The sequence below is a fragment of the Neofelis nebulosa genome, chromosome X (assembly GCF_028018385.1).
Source record: "Neofelis nebulosa isolate mNeoNeb1 chromosome X, mNeoNeb1.pri, whole genome shotgun sequence".
Lineage (NCBI taxonomy): Eukaryota > Metazoa > Chordata > Mammalia > Carnivora > Felidae > Neofelis > Neofelis nebulosa.
This window is the reverse complement of record NC_080800.1, coordinates 43,100,081-43,119,151: the sequence shown is the minus strand read 5'-3', so window position 1 is coordinate 43,119,151 and position 19,071 is coordinate 43,100,081. Positions and strand designations below refer to the sequence as shown.

General features: G+C 49.9%; 1 protein-coding gene across 2 annotated transcripts; it reads left to right on the top strand.

The window, feature by feature from the left end:
- The first annotated feature begins 7,324 nt into the window (after positions 1 to 7,324).
- TFE3 (transcription factor binding to IGHM enhancer 3) lies at positions 7,325 to 18,684 on the top strand. Of its 2 annotated transcripts, XM_058713791.1 has the most exons (10): positions 7,325 to 7,633; positions 9,904 to 10,017; positions 11,087 to 11,381; positions 12,027 to 12,272; positions 12,355 to 12,459; positions 13,932 to 14,049; positions 14,407 to 14,463; positions 14,637 to 14,712; positions 16,222 to 16,369; positions 16,842 to 18,684. In XM_058713791.1, exons 1-10 carry the CDS (start codon positions 7,518 to 7,520, stop codon positions 17,280 to 17,282), a joined length of 1,716 nt encoding a protein of 571 aa, XP_058569774.1. In that variant the 5' UTR covers positions 7,325 to 7,517; the 3' UTR covers positions 17,283 to 18,684. The 2 variants fall into 2 exon arrangements, with proteins under 2 accessions (XP_058569774.1, XP_058569775.1); XM_058713792.1 differs by lacking the exon at positions 7,325 to 7,633 and having other exon boundaries at positions 11,143 to 11,381.
- Positions 18,685 to 19,071: the final 387 nt, after the last annotated feature.

The window sequence follows — 19,071 nt, the reverse complement described above, 5'->3', positions numbered from 1 at the left end:
CTGTGAAACTAGAAAACAAGTTATCTATTCCCAAAACACAATGGTGGGACAGACATGAAATAAGAGTTAAAGCCATTCCTATTCCAAAAGGGGGGAAATGGAAGGAAAAAAAGGTGTCACTGGTCCTGAGTAATTTTGAAATGCAGCAGGGCAAGTTCCATTAGGTTTCAAGGCCTGGGAATAATCCGCTATGGCTTGAAGTTCCACCTCTGGGCCCACAGCTCTGCCCTCAAAGTCATTCTTCCCTTCTTTTGAAGAGTAGCACATGTTTGCTGCTGAGTAGTTTTACCCTGTATCTTTCTGGTAGAATTTTGGGAGCCCAACATCCTTCCTTCATTTCAGCGTATTTCTGTTTCTTTCAAGCCGACCAGGCAGTGTTTCTGGCAATATAACCTTCATTCTCAAAAATTTTGTGGGTCTTCCATGGAAGTCACAGGAATTCACATCATTAGACAAGAGGGTCCTCAAAAGATCTTCCATGGAAAATCCCATCTCTATTCCTGACTTCTGCTGAAATGGTTGACAGGATCCATGAGGCACACACCTTATCTCTTTAGTACTAGCAAAAGGCTATCCAGCCACACCTTTGGTTCTCTCCAGAGCATACTTTCCTGACAGCAAATCTTCTAAATTGTGTGTCTTCTGCAATCTGGACAGCCTGAGAATTTTCTAAATCATCAAAACCTGGATCCATTTTGCTTAGCAGTTCTTCTCTCAATTTATCTCTTTCCTTTCACATGTTACTAAAATCAGCAAGAAGAATCCAGGCAGTACCTCCAACACTTCCCTTGGAAATCTCCTCAGCTAAATATCCAAGTCCATCACTTACAAGCTCTGGTTTTCACACAACAGTAGGACACAATTCAACTCCACTTTCTGTTTCTATATAATAAGGATCTCCTTTTCCCCAATTTCCAATAACATGTTGATTTCCCTCTGAGCCCTCACCAGCAGCATCTTTAACATTCATATTTCTACCAATATTCTGTTTATGATTATATATATATACATGTACATAATTTTAAGTAGACTTCATTCCCAGCATGGAGCCCAACATAGGACTTGATCTCACGACCCTGATATCAAGACCTGAACTGAGATCAAGAGTCAGACGCTTAACCGACTGATCCACCCAGGTGCCCCAATACATATGTATTCTTAAGACAATGTAAGCTTCGGGGCATCTGGGTATCTCAGTTGGTAAAGTGTCTGAGTCTTGGTTTCAGCTCAGGTCATGATCTCATGGTTCATGGGTTCAACACCTGAGTCAGTCTCTACGCTGACAGTCCGGAGCCTGCTTGGGATTCTCTCTCTCTCCCTTCTCTTTCTGCCCCTCCCCTGCTTGTTTTCTCTCTATCTCTCTCTCAAAATAAATAAATAAACTTTAAAAAAAGACAATATAAGCTTTCTCAACTATTATCCTCACTTCCTTCTGAACCTTCACCAGCAGTGCTTTCCATGTTCGTGTTTCTACCAACAATTTCTTCAAGGCAATCCAGGATTTTTCTATCATGTACCTCAAACTTGATCCAATTCCAGCCTCTACACATGATCCAATTCCAAAGCCACTTCAGTATTTTTAGGTATTTGTTACAATATGTTATGGACTGAATTGGTCCCCCCATTCATATGTTGAAGCCATAACCCCTAACATGACTATATTTGGAAATAGGGCCTTTACAGAGGTAAAGTTAAGTGAGGTCATAAAGGAGGCCCTGATCCAATAGGGTTGGTGTCCTTATAAGAAGAGGAAGAGACATCAGGAGCACATGCATAAAGGAGAGGTCATGTGAGGACACAAGAGGCACCTATCTGCAAGTGAGGCAGACAGTCCTCATTGGACACCAATCCATACGGCATCTTGATCTTGGACTTCTAGCCTCCTGATCTTCAGGAAAATAAATTTCTGTTGTTTAATGCAACCAGTCTGTGGTATTCTGTTACGGTGGCTCAAGGAGACTAAGACAACATCCAAGTACCAAAATCTGTGTTAGTTTCCTGTGGCCGCTTTAACTAATTACAACAAATCCCATGGCTTAAAATATAAGAGATCTAGGGGCACCTGGGTGGCTCAGTTGGTTAAGCATCCGACTTTGGCTCAGGTCATGATCTCACGGTTCGTGGGTTCAAGCCCTGCGTCAGGCTCTGTGCTGACAGCTCAGAGCCCGGAGCCTGCTTCGGATTCTGTGTCTCCCTCTCTCTCTGTTCCTCCCATGCTCACACTTTGTCTGTTTGTCTGTCCCTCTCTCAAAAATAAATATTAAAAAAATTTAAAAAAATATATAAGAAATCTATTACTTCACAGTTCTGGGGGCCAAAATTTCACACAGAAAATAAATTTCACAAAGCCAAAATCAAAGTGTCTGAAGAGCTGGACTCTCTCTGCAGACTCTAGAGGAGAATCTTTTTGTTACCTCTTCCAGCTTCTGGTGGTTTCTTGCATTCCTTTGCTTGTGGCTACATCACGTTGCATCGCCTTCTCTTTTTCTGTCAAATCTGCCTCTGCCTTCCTCTTATAAGGACACTTGTGATTACAATCAGGTTCCATTCAGATAATCCAGGATAATCTCCCCATCTCAAAATCCTTTTTTTTTTTAAAAAATGTTTATTTCTTTTTTTTTTCTTTTTTCTTTTTTTTTTTTAATTTTTTTTTAATGTTTATTTATTTTTGAGACAGAGAGAGACAGAGCGAGACAGAGCATGAGCGGGGGAGGGTCAGAGAGAGAGGGAGACACCGAATCGGAAGCAGGCTCCAGGCTCTGAGCCATCAGCCCAGAGCCCGACGCGGGGCTCGAACTCATGGATGCGAGATCGTGACCTGAGCTGAAGTCGGACGCTTAACCGACTGAGCCACCCAGGCGCCCCTGTTTATTTCTTTTTGACAGAGAGAGAGACAGAGTCCAAGCAGGGTGGAGGGTAGTTCCAGAGAGAGACACAGAATCTGAAGCAGGCTTCAGACTCTGAGCTGTCAGCACAGAGCCCAATGTGGGGCCCAAACTCGTGAACTGCAAGATCATGACCCGAACCGAAGTCTGACACTCAACCACTCAACCGACTGAGCCACCCAGGCACCCCTCCCTGTCTCAAAATTATTAATTAAACCACATCTGCAAACCATATTTTGCCATATAAGGTAACACTCACAGGTTCCGGGGATTAGGACATGGACATTTTTTGGGGGGGGATCATTAGCTGACCACACCATCCTATGACAGTTAACAGCTCTACTACTTTACAACCTTACAGAAGACCAAACTCTCTCTCTAATCACTATCTTCCCGTAGTCTCTCCAACTGCACCCCAAACCATCTTCCAACTCCCTAATGGTATTCCCAATTTGCCCTCCAATAGCTCCCACCTGCACTCTTAAACTGTTTCTGGCAGCCCCATTCCTCCTGAAGACCTTCACATGATCCTTGAGTTGCATGCAAACTGTTCTGTAATAGATCCTAACCTTGCCCCAAGCCACCCTTGATCACCACTCACATCTAGCCCTAAACATGCCCAACTTCACCATCCGAGTGCCCTCTCTTTTCCCTCCATATCTCCTGGGTTTTGTTACTCAAAAAAAAAATCTTAAATGTTAATTTATTTTTGAGAGAGAGGGAGAGTGCTCAGGCACATGCGTGAGCAGGGGAGGGGCAGAGAGAGGTGGGGGTAACAGGTTCCGAAGCGGGATCTGCACTGACAGCAGTGAGCCCAATGTGGGGCTGGAACTCATGAACCATGAGATCATGAACTGAGCAGAAGTCAGACACTTAACCGACTGAGCCACCCAGGTGCCCTCTTCCATATCTCCTGTTTTTTTCCCACCCCACAGTTGCCTTATGAGACCCCACATGCGAGAGAGAGAGAGAGAGAGAGAGAGAGAGAGAGAGAGAGAGAGAGAATGAATGATAGGGAGCAGGGTTGAAAAATTGTGAAGTTGTGAGCAAGCGATTAAGAGAGAGACTGAGAGGGAGGACGAGCTTATTGTGGAGGGTGTGTGATGGGCAGCACTTGTTATGGAGATATTTGAGATGTGCTTATGAAGCTCGTGTTTGTAGAACTGGGATGTGTGACAGGATGATTAGCCTGTGAGTCTAACGCTGCAGAATTTTTTCTCCCGATCTGCTGCAAGTCTTTTAAATTTGTAGCATCTTGCAACAGATTACAGTTTTATATATTTTTTAAATGTTTATTTCAAGAGGGAGAGAGAATGCCATCAGGGGAGGGGCAGAGAGAAGGGGGGAGAGAGAGAATCCCAAGCAGGCTCCATGCTGTCAGTGCAGCACCCTACTTGGGGCTCAAGGGACCATGACCTGAGCCAAAATCAAGAGTCAAATGCTTAACCGATTGAGCCACCCAGGCCCCCCTAGAGTTCTATATTTTGATGTCATCAAACCGGAGACATAGTGCAGCAGGGTGGTAAGGAATGCTTGGGTTCCAATTCCAGGTTTTATAAACTGGGGTTACCTAGAGCAAGTGACTTAACCTAGCTGTACCCCGGTTTCCTGACCTAGAATTTGGGATAATAAATGGAACCCTACTCAGAGGTCTGTTGTGAGAATTAAAATGAATTAATGCAGATAAAGTACCAAGAATGACCAATCAGTGTTGCTTATTGTTACTTTTTAAAAGTTTATTTACTGATTTTGAGAGTGGGGGAGGGGCAGAGAGAGAGGGAGAGAGAGAATCCCAAGCAGGGTCCAGGCTGTCAGTGCAGAGCCTGACGTGGGGCTCAATCCCACAAACTATGAGATCATGACCTGAGCTGAAATCAACAGTCAGATGCTTAACTGACTGAGCCACCCAGGTGCCCCTTTAACATTTTTTTAATGTTTATTTATTTTGGAGGGAGAGAGAGAGAGAGAGAGAGAGAGAGAGAGAGAACTAGTAGGGGAGGAGCAGAGAAAGAGGGAGACAAGAGGATACAAAGTGGACTCTGTGCTGACAGCAGTGAGCCTGATATGGGGCCCAAACTCACGAGCCAAGTTTTTAATATTTTTCTGAATGTTTATTTATTTTTGAGAGAGAAAGAGAGAGAGTGTGTGTGAATGTCAGTGGTGGAGGGGCAGAGAGAGAGCAGCAGGGAGGATACAAAGCGGGCTCCTTTCGTCAAATTTTTAAACGTATTCCCCAAAAGTATTTTGTTCTGATGTTTTTAAAGTTTTTTTTTTTGATGTTTAGGTCCTTAATCTGGAATTTTTAAAAAAGATTTTAGTTTTAAGTAATCTCTACACCCAATGTGGGGCTCGAACTCATGACCTTGAGATCAAGAGTTCACTTCATGGACACGCTCCATGGACTGAGCCAGCCTGGCGCTCCATGGAATTATTTTTTCTGAATTGTGTAAATTAGGAGTCTAATCCTTCCCCCCAAAAGACAGGCATTTCTCCTCAAACCATTTTCGTAAATTCGTCCATCTCCCTCCCAGTTACTTGAAATATCATTTTTGAAACATCATTTACTAATTCTCACAAGTATCTAGGTCGATTTTTGGATTTCTCCTGTACCATAGATCTCATTTGCTATTCCTATTCCCATATCACAATGTTTTACTTACTAATGATCTATGGTATATTTTGAATCTGGTAAGACAATGCTCCATCCTTTCTTCCTCTTTTGTAAGATTACATATTCTTACATATTCAAGGCACCACAGGAATTTTAACATCAGGTTTACAAATTCCATTTTGGAAATGTTATTGGTAATGTATTGATTTAAAAAAAAAGTTATTCGGGGGTTACTTGGCTGGCTCAGTCGGTAGAGCATGCAACTCTTGATTTCAGAGTTTTAAGTTCAAGACCCAGGTTGGGTGTAGAGATTACTTAAAAATAAAATGTCCTTTTGTAAATTTCTTTAATGTTTATTTTTGAGAGAGAGAGAGAGAGAGAGAGAGAGAGAGAGAGAGTGGGGGAGGGGCAGAGAGCGAGGGAGACACAGAAGCTGAAGCAGGCTCCAGGCTCTGAGCTGTCAGCACAGAGCCTGAAGCGGGGCTCAAACTCACGAACTAGGAGATCATGATCCAAGCTGAAGTCGGACGCTTAACCAACTCAGCCACCCAGGTGCCCCTAAAAATAAAATATTTTTAAAAAGATTCATTTGGGGAAGAAGTGTCATCTTTATTATGTGGATAATGGGGTTGTGTGGAAATAAGGGTGCCAAACACAGGAATGCGCAAAGCTCAGTGAAGTTCTCTGAGGTACAACGGTTGTGTAAGGTCTTGGGACGTTGGGAAGGAGGAAGGGAAGGTTGTAGGTCCAGGTGTTTTGTGAGCTGACTGTGCACCTGAAGGTATGGGCAGGGGACCCTCCGCTGTGTGCACGCCAATTTGCATGTATCTGGAACACAGAAGAGCTCAATCAAGATTTGGTGAATTAGTGCACAAATGAGTGAATCAATTAACTTTTGGAGAGCTTATTGTCTGCCAAACAACTGCTAGCACTTTTCATAAATTATCTCTAAACCTCATAACAACCCTGCCATACAGGTATTATGAACCCCAATTGACAGGCCGGGAAAGCTGAGGCTTGGCGAGGGGCAATCCCTTGCCCAAATCCAAACCCGGGTCTTTATGATTCTAGAAGTCATTCACCGAAGATACCAGGTCTAATTTCCATCTTTCTACTCTTCCATCTACCTGTCAAAGATTTATTAAAGACTTACTGTGTAGCATAACGTCCTAGTACAACAACCGCTCTAGGTGACATAGAGCAGGCGCAGCGCTCCCGGGAGGACCAGCTGGGCGGCTAGTTAGTGGGTACTGAAAGGGCGGGAGGGTTCTGGTCCAGGGAATGTAGCTGCCAAGGCCTCATAGTTTTGGGTTTGGCTGAGGAGGCCACGGCCAGATGGAGGTTGCAGCGCGGTCTAGGGAGCAGGTATTACGAATAGTGACCAAGAGGGGGCGCAGTTCTGCCGCTAGAAGCGTGGCCTGGAGACCCTCTGCACGCCTACAGGCCATCGATGCGCAGGCGCAGAGGACTCAAGGAGCGGCTTAAAAAAAAAAATCTTGCGGGGGGGGGGGATCGTTTGAGAGGAGGGGCGTGGCTTAATAAAATTCCCTCTTGCTGATTTGCCTCTGTCTCTGAGGGCGTGGCCTAAATGCGTCCTTCTCCGAATGAGGGCTGGCCGAATCTAGTTTTCCCTCGGCGTCGGAGGCGTAGCTTAGGGCGGGCCCTAGAGCCACCCCTCTATGATTGGCCGCCTTGCTCAGAGGGGGTGGCCCGGTGAGCTGTCCATCCTCCGTGTGGTCACTTCCTGTGGAGTTTCCCCAGCCCTAAGAGGAGGGGGAAGAGGACGAGGGGGAGGAGGGCGGTCGTCCCGGGTTAGGTTGAGGGGGGGGTGTTGGTCCGTTCAGGGCGGGGGATGACTCACTGCCCATCCCATCGCCCTGACGCCGCCCGCCCGCGCAGAGCTGGCTCCATGGCTTAGCGGAGGAGGCGGTGGCGAGCGGGGGGAGGGGGACTCTTATTTTGTTAGGGGGACCGGGCCGAGGCCCGACCGGCCTGGCAGGGCTCGCCCGGGGCCGGGCGTCATGTCTCATGCGGCCGAGCCAGCTCGGGACGGCGTAGAGGCCAGCGCGGAAGGCCCTCGAGCCGTGTTCGTGCTGTTGGAGGAGCGCAGGCCAGCCGACTCGGCCCAGCTGCTCAGGTGCGGGGCCGCCTGGGGCCGGTAGTGCCTACTGGGGTTCCTGGGGGCCTTATCTGGGGGGACAGCGGGAGCCCAAGACTGGGATTGGAGGCCCTCGGCCTGGGTTTGGAGGACGTCGGGGCGCCGGTCTTGGGGGGGCACCTAAGGAATCCGTCGGTGGCCTGCTTGGACTGAGGCTTAAAGAAGTCATGGAAGTGCATGAAGGGAGGCCTGTTTCCGATTTGGGGGTTTAGAGAGGAAGGTTGTGTTGTGTCCACAGCCTGGCCTAGGGTAACTGAACTTGGGGGACTGAGGCTGAATTTGGGGTCCTTCAGTCAGGCATGGATTTAAGGGGGTACTCTAGGTGAGGCACTGATTTTAAGGGACTTTTCCCCTCAGTGGCAGAGAAGGGGTCCTGGGAGACAGAAGTGCTTTCTTGGTCGCTGGTTGCTGGATGATTCCCAGTGGCTGGTTGCTGGAAGCTATGTTTAGGGGTAACATGAATCTGGAGGGATTTGGGGGTATCTCAGATGTGCTACATGGGACCGGCTTCATGAATGTATGTGAGTGAGCAAGAGAAGGAACATTCATCAAGACTTGACCAGAATAATCACTTCACCCCTGCCCACCCACCCAGCTGGGTCAGATCCCAGGGATAGTGGAAAAGTCCTCTTCCCACACCCCCATAGGGGCTTGAACGGGGGATAGTGAGGCTTACAGAGGCTACCTCTTAGCTCAGAGAAGAAGGCCTCAGACCTTATTTGGGAACCCAGAGGAGGGTCTCGTTCCTGCTGCCACCCACCCTAGCCTCTCAGCCAGCCTTGATCACCCCCTGCGCACGCACGTGTGTGTGTGCGCACGCCCGGGCTTCTGTGCTCACACGTACATTCTTTTTCTCTTCCTCTCCCAGTCTGTCTCTCAGACCCTGGAAACAGTCTCGAATCTGTCCCTAGAGCTGGAATGAGCACCAACTGCACCATCCCTGCCTGGGTGGGTCCTCTGTGGCCTCTTCCCATCCTCACCTCCATCCCCAGCCCTCTCTGTCCACACCCTGCCCACCCCAGTGTCCCATCTCTTCCAACTTCTGTGCAATGGGTGTGTGAGTATGAGATAGGGCTTTGCCTGCTTTCTTCCTAGGATTGTGCTGAGCTCAGCGGCTCCCTGAGCTTCCTCTTCCCGACTTCCTGGGTGGTTTTGGGTCCCCATCTGAGGGTGAGGAAAGGAAGGAAGACAGATCCTTGGGGAGGGGAGAGAATTCTTGTCAAGTGAAGTCACCCACAATCTCAGAACTTTAAATCTTTGACTCAATTCAGGATGCATATCCATCCACGTGCATGTCAATGCCCCCTACACACTAGGGTCTTGCACCCAGCATGCAGGGCTGAGCAGGAGCCTTTGCATCTGATAGGCTTCCCTGTCTTCTGATGCCTTCATAACAATCTGGATCTTCACATTAGTGGAAATAGTTGAAAAGGAGGAGTGTACGTGGCTTCTTATTTTGTGTCAAGTGGGTGTTGGTATTAGAGGTGTGTGTGTGTTTTGTTCTATCCAAAAAAACAGGAGAGCGCTGGACAAGCCAAGAAAAGAATGCTTGTATAAGCGGATCATCCACCCAAATTCCTCCTCTTTTAAATCCAAATTGCTGGTATGAGGGGAGCCTTTGATATTTCCATTTTGTATTTGGGTGTGCACTGGCATCCCCTGAACTCTGGCTGAGGAGGGGGGGCACTCATTTGCAAAGTCTCAGATCCTTCCGTCAAGTGAATCATCAACCCCAGTTCTTTGTGATGCATTCAGTTTGTGTTACAATGGACTGTTATGCCGAAGGATGCCCCTACCGTGCTGTAAGCGTGTAGACAAACGTGGGCTCACATTCAGCTGTCAGGACAACAGTAGGGGGTGTGGGGGCTGGAAGAGCTGTGAATGCAAAGTCAGGACTCCTGCAAAGTGAATTGTCATTCCTAAATTCTCCATTTCTATTTTCCTCAAACCCAGGTTGTTACACATGATTGTGTTAGAGTGAGGAGTTGGGATCCTGGCACTCCTACTATTTTGAATCCTAAGGGACTATGGGTAACAGAGCAAAAGAGAGTGGGGAGTGGAGAGGGAGGAAGACCTCAGAGTTCCTGGTGGTGGTACCCAGCAGAGTGGCCTCCTGTGAAAGGATCACTCTGTTCCCCTCTCCCTGGCATGTGACACTCTCCTCCCACTCCCCACTCTTTCTCTCTCGGAGGGGAGTGAGGTCTCTATACAACCACTGACCATCACCCTTACTTCCTTTCCACCCTCAGCCTCAACTCTTTGCTTCCGGAATCTGGGATTGTTGCTGACATCGAGTTAGAAAGCGTCCTCGATCCTGACAGCTTCTACGAGCTCAAAAGCCAACCCCTACCACCACGCTCAAGGTATGTCTCCGTTGACTCCCCTCCCAATTCCTCTGCCCCACCATCCCCTCTTGATATGCAGAGGCCCTCAGTGCCAGCCCAAGCCTTTCACCAGCCTGTATTTTCCAGACAGTAAAATTGGGGGCAAGAAACAGTGTGTCACACAGGAAAGCAGGTGGCCAAGCTAGGATTCCAGCAAGACCTCGCCTGCCTCCCCTCCACCCCACTTGCATACCCATTGATACACAAATATTGCAGCCAACCTAGGAGGCCCAGAGTCCTGGGCTGGCCAGCATTCCAGCAGCCCCCAGGTGGGCGGAGCCAGACCCACAACCCCTGCTCACCCCTTCCTCCTTTCGACAAACGCACCCACCCCAGCCCTTGAGGAACCCCTGCTGGTCTCTTCTTTCTCCAAGCTTGGACGTCTAAATGTGCTGAGTCATCGGCCTGGGCTCTAAGAGAGGGGAGGGGACCTGGAAGAGGGGCAGGAAGAGAGGATTGTGAAATCTTAGAGATTTTCAAGACCGACTAGCTCCTGAGACTAGAGGCCTAGGCAGGGGAAGACAACAGGCCTGCAGTTGCCCTTGTAGCCAGATGCCCATCACCAGGAGCTCAGGGAGCATCTTAGCCCCAAGTTGAGCTTAAGAGCCCTCTGTATCCAAATGTACTGCCACAGCCTCAATTTGGCATCCTGCTGTCCTTTAAATAGATTGAACCCTGCTCCTGGAGCCTAGCAATGGCTTCTTTGCTCAGTGTTTGAAAAGGCCCAAATCCAGCCTTCACTATAAGGACTGAGGGCTAAAATTCCCCCACCAGACTAATCCCTGAAGGCTGGGACTGGGCTTAGTTCCAGTGTCTCCCCCATCAGACAGTGACCCCTGAGGGCTGAGTTCTCCTATCTCTTACCCTATCAGACTGTGATCCCTGAAAGCTGTGACCAGGCTTGGTTCCTATGTCTCCCCCTCCACACCTTGGCCTCCAAAGGCAGAAAACAGGCCTAATTCCAGTGTCTACTCCATCCCATTATGACTCCTTAGACTTGGGACGAGACTTTTAGCTTACCTGTGGCCCCATATTTCCCATTCCACAGCATCCCAATATCACTGCAAGCCACCCCAGCTACACTCTCTGCATCATCTTCTGCAGGGGGCTCCAGGACCCCTGCCATGTCGTCATCTTCTTCATCACGGGTCTTGCTGCGGCAGCAGCTAATGCGGGCCCAGGCCCAGGAGCAGGAGAGGCGTGAGCGTCGGGAACAGGCTGCAGCCTCTTCCTTCCCCAGTCCTGCACCTGCCTCTCCTGCCATTTCTGTGGTCGGTGTCTCCACTGGGGGCCACACGTTGGGCCGTCCTCCCCCTGCTCAGGTGCCCAGGGAGGTGCTCAAGGTAAGGTGACATACAGAGGGCCTGGGAGGGGTCTCTTAGTGACTGAGGAATGGTCATAGTAGCTCTTGAGCAAAGTCCTAGGTGCTCTGAGGAAGGTCCCAGTTACTGTTAAAATAGGCTGTTAGCATCCCATTGTGTTTAGGGATGTGTTGTGGAGTTGTGAGGGGTCCTTGGGAGCCACAGGATGTCTTGGGGACCACGGAAGGTTGTGAGTGCCTCGAGTGGGCCCTGGGGACTATGAAGTAACCCCAGAAAGAACTTTGTAGGAAGGGCTTCATGTATGTGTAATGCATTAGAAGTTTTGCCATTGGGGTGTCTTGGGAAGCCATGTATGGTTCTCAGGTGTCTTAGGTGGTGTTAGAGACTAGGGGGGATGGTCTTGGGGACTGTGACACGGTGCTCCCGAAACTGAGGGATTCTGTCCACCATGGGTGGATCTTGGGGGCTCAGAGGGATTTCTAAAAAAAAGAGTTTGGGTCCTGGAGGAGACTTAACCAGTATTTGGGGAGGGTGTCTCAGATTCTGGGCCTGGTTTGCTGGTCTGAGCCTAGAAACAGATGACCTCTGAGGGTCAGGCTGGGGCTGAGGGTCACCCCTGTCCTACCTTGCCTCCCCCCCCCATCCCTCCTCACCCTTATCCCACAGGTGCAGACCCATCTAGAGAACCCGACGCGTTACCACCTGCAGCAGGCACGCCGGCAGCAGGTGAAACAGTACCTGTCCACCACACTTGGCCCCAAGCTGGCTTCCCAGGCCCTCACCCCACCACCGGGGGCTGCTAGTGCCCAGCCACTCCCTGCCCCTGAGGCTGCCCATGCTACTGGCCCCACCGGCAGTGCTCCCAACAGCCCCATGGCTCTACTCACCATCGGGTCCAGCTCAGAGAAGGAGGTAAGTGGCTGTAGACGACCTTCCTATGCTCCCCTTCCTCCAGCTTCTTCTAACACTCTTCCATATTTACTTATTCCCCTAGATTGATGATGTCATTGATGAGATCATCAGCCTGGAATCCAGTTACAACGATGAGATGCTCAGCTATCTGCCTGGAGGCACTGCAGGGCTGCAGCTCCCCAGCACGGTGAGGCCCAGGGATGGGAGGCTGATCTGAACATCAGTGCATCCCTCTATCACTGAGACTACACCCATGCTGGCTGTGTACATAAGACCCTCGCTTTGGATTGTACTAAGATCGAGAAGGAGGCCGTATGATGAAGATAGAGCATACAATGCCCTGGTACCTTGTGTTGGACTCCATGGAGAGGTAGACCTTGTAGATTTTGATATATGCAGGGTGGAGACTTCATGTAAATATCAGTGCATACCCAAGCACTCAAGCTTCAGTGTGGGAGGGGCCAAGAAGTGGAACTCTTGTAGCAATTTGAATGTACCAAAAGATTCAGGTCATTGGGACATACCCAGACCATGTAGTGATTGGAACATATCAAAAGTCATAAAACATAGGGTGGCTGAACCTTGTGATTGGAATGTACAACATCTCTTTCAGCGAACCATGCCAAGAGGCTGGGTCATTTTTAGAGAGGGGATAAAACTCTCTAGAGCAAAGGATGTACCAATAAATTGTAACATTCTGGTTCTGGAACATTCCAGAAGTCCCATAACTTGCTTTGGGACATACCAAGTGGCTGTAACTTTGTTCTAACTTACTTGAAGGACAGAAACATGTATAAAAATGGCATTAGCTTCTCAGAATTGTTTATTGATTTGGAACAGCTAAAGAATGGGACCTTATATTACATGGGTCCAGCAGACCAGCAGGGGTTTCAAGAGATGGGACTAATTCATCAAGAGGTGGGACTAATTACTTAGGGATTAGTGTGTTGCCCTAGAGTATATCCAGGAGAGTGCAAAGGAGAGAGAAAACACTGAGGCTGGGATAAAAGCAGTGAGTGCTCGTGGAGTAGTTGGATGAGAACTCCTGAGAGATCAGAACGTGTAGGAAGATACTAGAGTCAGGAGCTTGGTGCTTGACGATGTACATAAGGTGGTGCGACGTAATCATGGCAAAAGACTAGAGATAGGGGTAGAACTCTCCAGAAGGCTGGATTTTGGATGGAACATTACCATGACAATTTCCCAAGGTCTGAGGAGATTGGGTTGGAGTGTTCCAAGAATGCTGAGTTGGAATGTTCTGCTAGGAGGGGCTAGCGGATTGGAATGTTTCCTTGGAGCCATCAAAGACCTGAGAAGGGTGGTTTTCCAGCATTTCTTCTCAGAGCCAATCCCAGAGTTTGGGAGAGGGGCTTCAGAAGATGATCTGAGGTATTTGAGGGCCTGCAGGGCATGATGAACCGGCCCAGCAGGCTCAGGTCCCCTGGCAAAGCAGGGTAGGTACCCTAGATCCTGTCTTTCCTATTGAGTTGCTCTGTGAAATTCCCTTGAAGGAGAAGGAAAGGTGCCCCGTGCTGAATCAGCCAGCCCTTGCATTAGATTGTCTCTGGAGTATGCGGAGGGTTGGGAGCCTGGTTCTGAGAAGGGGCCAAGCCTGGGGGCTGGTCCCAACCGTCATTTCTCTGCCCTCCCTGCCCCCAGCTGCCTGTGTCAGGGAATCTGCTTGATGTGTACAGCAGTCAGGGCGTGGCCACGCCTGCCATCACCGTCAGCAACTCCTGCCCTGCTGAGCTGCCCAACATCAAACGGGAGATCTCTGGTAAGGGCCAGGGTCTTGGCCCTTTGCGCCCATGCCATACCCCGGGGTGAGCCCTATATCAACCAGGTGGGCCTGATGCTGGGGGAAGGGCTCTAAGCAGACAGAAACGGGCTGTTTGCCCTCTTTTTCCACGTGGCCCCTGGACTTGCTTTTACCCCATTTCCTCTTGTCTTGGGTTTTAACAAATGACCTATCACCCGGGCTTCTTAAAAAAAATCATAAAAGTGGCACTTTTTAAAAAAGTCATTTCCCTGCCTGCGCCCACCAAATCCTACCCGCCCCCACCCCGGCAGCTGTACTTGCTGCCCTCTTTCTCTCCTGTGTGCAGAGGCCCTGACTACTCCCACTCTCTTCCAGAGACAGAGGCCAAGGCCCTTTTGAAGGAACGACAGAAAAAAGACAATCACAACCTAAGTGAGTGCATGTATATGCCCCTGCCAGCGTGCTGTGCCACCCTGCCTTAATCCATACCCTGGCCTTCCTTGGGGGACCTCTCCCTGCAACAGCCTCTCCCAACCCCCCAAATCCTCCTCTTCCCTCTTCAGCCCATTGACAACTTTCCTACTCTTCTCCCCCCACCCCCAAAGTTGAGCGTCGCCGTCGATTCAACATTAACGACAGGATCAAGGAGCTGGGCACCCTTATCCCCAAGTCCAGTGACCCGTGAGTCTGGGCCTTAGGGGAGCAGGAGGCTGGCGGGAAGTGGGACAAGGGCCCCATTCCCCTAAAGTTCTTCCTGGGGCGTAACCTTCCAGCATTTCTGCTCCTGGCTGTCTCCCACCTAGCCTTCATCACCCTGAACAGGATTGATACTCCTCATTGTCATCAACCTAAAATTGTAGATGCATGACATTGTAGTCTGTGTGCCTCCTCTGGTCCCTGTAGGACATAGGCACTTAGTTCCTTCTTTTTTTTTAATTTTTAATTTTATTATTATTATTTTTTGAGAGAGAGAGGGCACAAGTGAGCAAGTGGCAGAGAGTGTGGGAGAGAGAATCCCACAAAGGGCAGAGAAAGAAGCAGAGCTCACCCAAAGCAGGGCTCGAACTCACCCCATGCAGGGCTCAAATTCACAAACCAGTGAGATCATGACCTGAGCCAAAGTCTAGTGCTTAACCGACTGAGCCACCCAGGTACCCCTAGGCACTTAGTTTCTTGTTCACTTAGTGCTTCCTATATTCGTTCAAGAAATGTATTGAGCTTCTTTGTATCAGAGACCATGCTAGGCCGTGAGGGTACCAGAGGCACAAAACAGACAAAAATCCCTGATATGGAACTGATATTTTAGTGGAGGCAGACAGACCACAAACAAGATAAATAAAGTCTGAGTGATTATGATGAGTGTTGTGGAGAAAATTAAAGAATAGAAGATGGAGGGAGGGCACCTGGCTGGCTCAGTCAGTAGAGCATGCAACTCTTGATCTCAGGGTCATGAGTACAAGCCCTACATTGGGCACAGACCTTACTTTAAAAAAAAAAAAGAATAGGGGCACCTCAGTGGCTCAGTTGCTTAAGCGTCTGACTTTGGCTCAGGTCATGATCTCACCGTTTGTGGGTTCGAGCTCCGCATTGGACTCCATGCTGACAGTTCAGAGCCTGCTTGGGATTCTTGCTCTATCTCTCTGACCCTCTCCAACTCATGGTTTTTCTCTCTCTCTCAAAATAAATAAACTAAAAAAAAAGAACATGGGGGAATGTTGGCAAGGGTTACAACTTGGGGTGAGGAGGGTGGGCACAGGGCAGGCCTTGACTGACAAGGAAACATTTGAATAAAGATCCTAAGGAGGTAAGGCAGGAGCCATCTGGGTGTCTTGGAAAGAGTGTTTGAGGCAGAGGGCAGAGGTGGGCTGGAGCCCCTGAGGTGGGAGTGGTTTTCTGAGTTCTAGGAGCATTAAAAAGCCTGTGTAGCTGTAGTGACAGGAATCCAAGGGATGTAGGCAAGAAGCAGTGAGGGATCAGGTCAGAGAGGGCCTCCTGGGTTCATGGTGTGATGGGGCACCATTGGAATGTTCCAGGCAGGGAGTTTCCATCTGAGCATTGTATACCCTTGATGTATACCCCCCTTTCAGATCTAGGCCTACAGCGGGGTGCTCTGCCTAGTGCAATTCCCCCTCGGCTCCCGAGACCCCGTCTGCAACCCCCCCTTTCTTTCTTCCCCCTTGGGCCCTATAGGGAGATGCGCTGGAACAAGGGCACCATCCTGAAAGCCTCTGTGGATTATATCCGCAAGTTGCAGAAGGAACAGCAACGCTCTAAAGACCTGGAGAGCCGGCAGCGATCCCTGGAGCAAACCAACCGCAGCCTGCAGCTCCGAATTCAGGTTTGGGAGGACAAGGCAGTGGCAGAGATTGGGGCGGGTGCTTCCTGCAGGCAGAGGCAGAGGAAGAGCCGGCCAGGATTTTCCTGGCATGTTTGGGGGATCCCCGGGCTTCCCAATTCACATGATGGTGATGATAAATAGGAATCATAACATTAACAAGAACAGCGATGGACATTGGCTGACGTCTATAGTGTTTATCTTCAGCCATGCACTGTGAGGAGAGCCTTATCTCTACTTACTAAGTTGGTCCTCCCGACAGTCCTATGAAGTAGGGACCATTGTTGTACTCATTTTACAGATTGGGACTCTGAGGCTCAGAGAGGTTAAGCAACATGCCTAAAGTTACACAGCTAGTGAGTGGCAGAGGCTGATTTCGAACCCAGACAGCCTGCCCTTTTCACCATTAAACTCCTCTGCCTCTAAGGAACTGTGAACCCCATCTTACCCCACCCCCATCCCCTACTTTTTGCAGGAGCTAGAATTGCAGGCACAGATCCATGGTCTGCCAGTACCTCCCACCCCAGGGCTGCTCTCCCTGGCCACAACTTCTGCCTCTGACAGCCTCAAGCCAGAGCAGCTGGACGTTGAGGAGGAGGGCAGGCCAGGCACAGCAACATTTCATGCAGCTGGGGGCTCTGCCCAGAGTGCTCCCCATCAGCAGCCCCCAGCGCCACCCTCGGATGCCCTTCTGGACCTGCATTTTCCCAGTGACCACCTGGGGGATCTGGGGGACCCCTTCCACCTAGGGCTGGAGGACATTCTGATGGAGGAGGAGGAGGGGGTGGTGGGAGGACTGTCTGGTGCCCTGTCCCCTCTGCGGGCTGCCTCCGACCCCCTGCTCTCATCGGTATCCCCCGCTGTCTCCAAGGCCAGCAGTCGCCGCAGCAGCTTCAGCATGGAGGAGGAGTCCTGATCAGGCCTCACCCCTCCCCTGGGACTTCCCCATCCAGGAAAGGAGGACATGCGTCAGGATGAGGCCCCGCCTTTTCCCCCACCCTCCCAAGAGACTGCCCTGCCCAGGTGTTCTGGGGGAAGAGAAGAGATGAGGCCCCACCCCTGTAACCAGGCAAGGAGGAGGAGTCAGATGAGGCCCCGCCCCCTCCCCACAATAGCAGCTGGTAAGGTATTTAATCCATGGAGAAGGTGGTAACATCAGGGCCTGTCACCTGGAGGTCACAGCCTCACCTGCACCCCATGGGACCCACCCTTGCCCAGGTGAGAGAAAGAGACAGGATGAACTGGGCCCCTGAGACTTGGAGACTTTCCTAGCCAGGTCTCCAGGGATAAGGAGGTATCAAGATACTGGTCTATCCCCTCTCTTGGAACCACTAGTCTAGTCCACCATGGCAAGGAAGAGGGGTCAAAATAATAGAGGTCCCACCCAGGGGGTTTAAGCCCTGCCTCTTTCCCATTCTCCCTACCCTGTCCAGCCAAGGAACAGAAGTGAGAATGAGAGCCCCTTCACCTGGGAGCTCAGTCCTGGCCTTCTAGCAATGCAGGAGCCAGGCCCCTTCCCTTCCCTATAGGATCAGCCCAGCGCAGGTATTTCAGGCATGGAGGAGGCCATAAGATCAGGCCACCATGTGGAGTTCACAGACCTTGTCCCTTAGCAACATCCCATCCAAGCATTCCACGCTGCAGGGGGGAGTGGCACTTAAGCTCCCCAGCCTTAACCTGGGACCAAGGGGACCTAACCTAGGAGGGCTCTGAGCCGATCTTGCCCTTGGAGAAGGGGGCAAATCTTCAAATCTTGTGGGCCAACATTCCAGACCTAGGTCAGGACTGAGAATTAGACCCTCAACTTTGGGCAGAGTCCTGCCTCCTTCCTTGAAGGGCAGTTTGGGGAAGTGATAGGGATTAGGGGGTACCAAGTACAGGTTCCCAGAACCAGCACCCCAGCATTCTGACATTTTGTATAGGAACAGGAGGAAGGAAGGGGCCTTTGTGGGGAGTTCTTGAGCCCAGGAAAAAATGGAAGCCTGCCCTAACAAAGCAGAGGCTTGGAGGGAGGATTGCAAAAGCATATGTACCCCTCTTTTGTTTACCTGATTTTTTTATTGACCCTCCACTCAGAAGCTAGGCCACCTCCAACCTCCAGCCTCCACTCAGTTCTCCATTTGGAGGAGTCCTCCCCATTTCAGAGTTATTAAGAGACACTCCCTGCCCATCCCCATCCTTCCTACCACATACACCCAAGGTTGTCAGCTTTGGATCCTTGGGGTCGAGCCCCAAGGAGGGTGTACTAAGGGGTCTGTAGGTTTGTGATTAAAATAATAAATGCTAGGCGTGTTTGATGCGCTTTTAACTTTGGCAAAGTGTCTCCTGTCCTTGCTTTTGACTATACAGTGAGCATGGTCCATATTGGCCAGGAAGAAGGGTTCTTTGAAAAAAAACAATTTAAGTGAGATGGGCACAAGAATTTAGATAGAGGAGCTTGTGGAAAACTCTGTAAGAAAAAGCAGTCAGTCCTTAACTATCTGCCAGGTACCCTCCTATTACAAGTGTTACACCTAATTTTTTTTATAAACGTTTATATTTGAGAGAGAGACAGAAACAGAACGCGATTGGAGGAGGGGCAGAGAGAGAAGAACTGAAGTGGGCTCTGTGCTGACAGCAGAGCCCGATGCATGGCTTGAAATCACGAACTGTGAGATCATGACCTGAGCCAAAGTCAGAGGTTTAACCGACTGAGCCACCCAGGC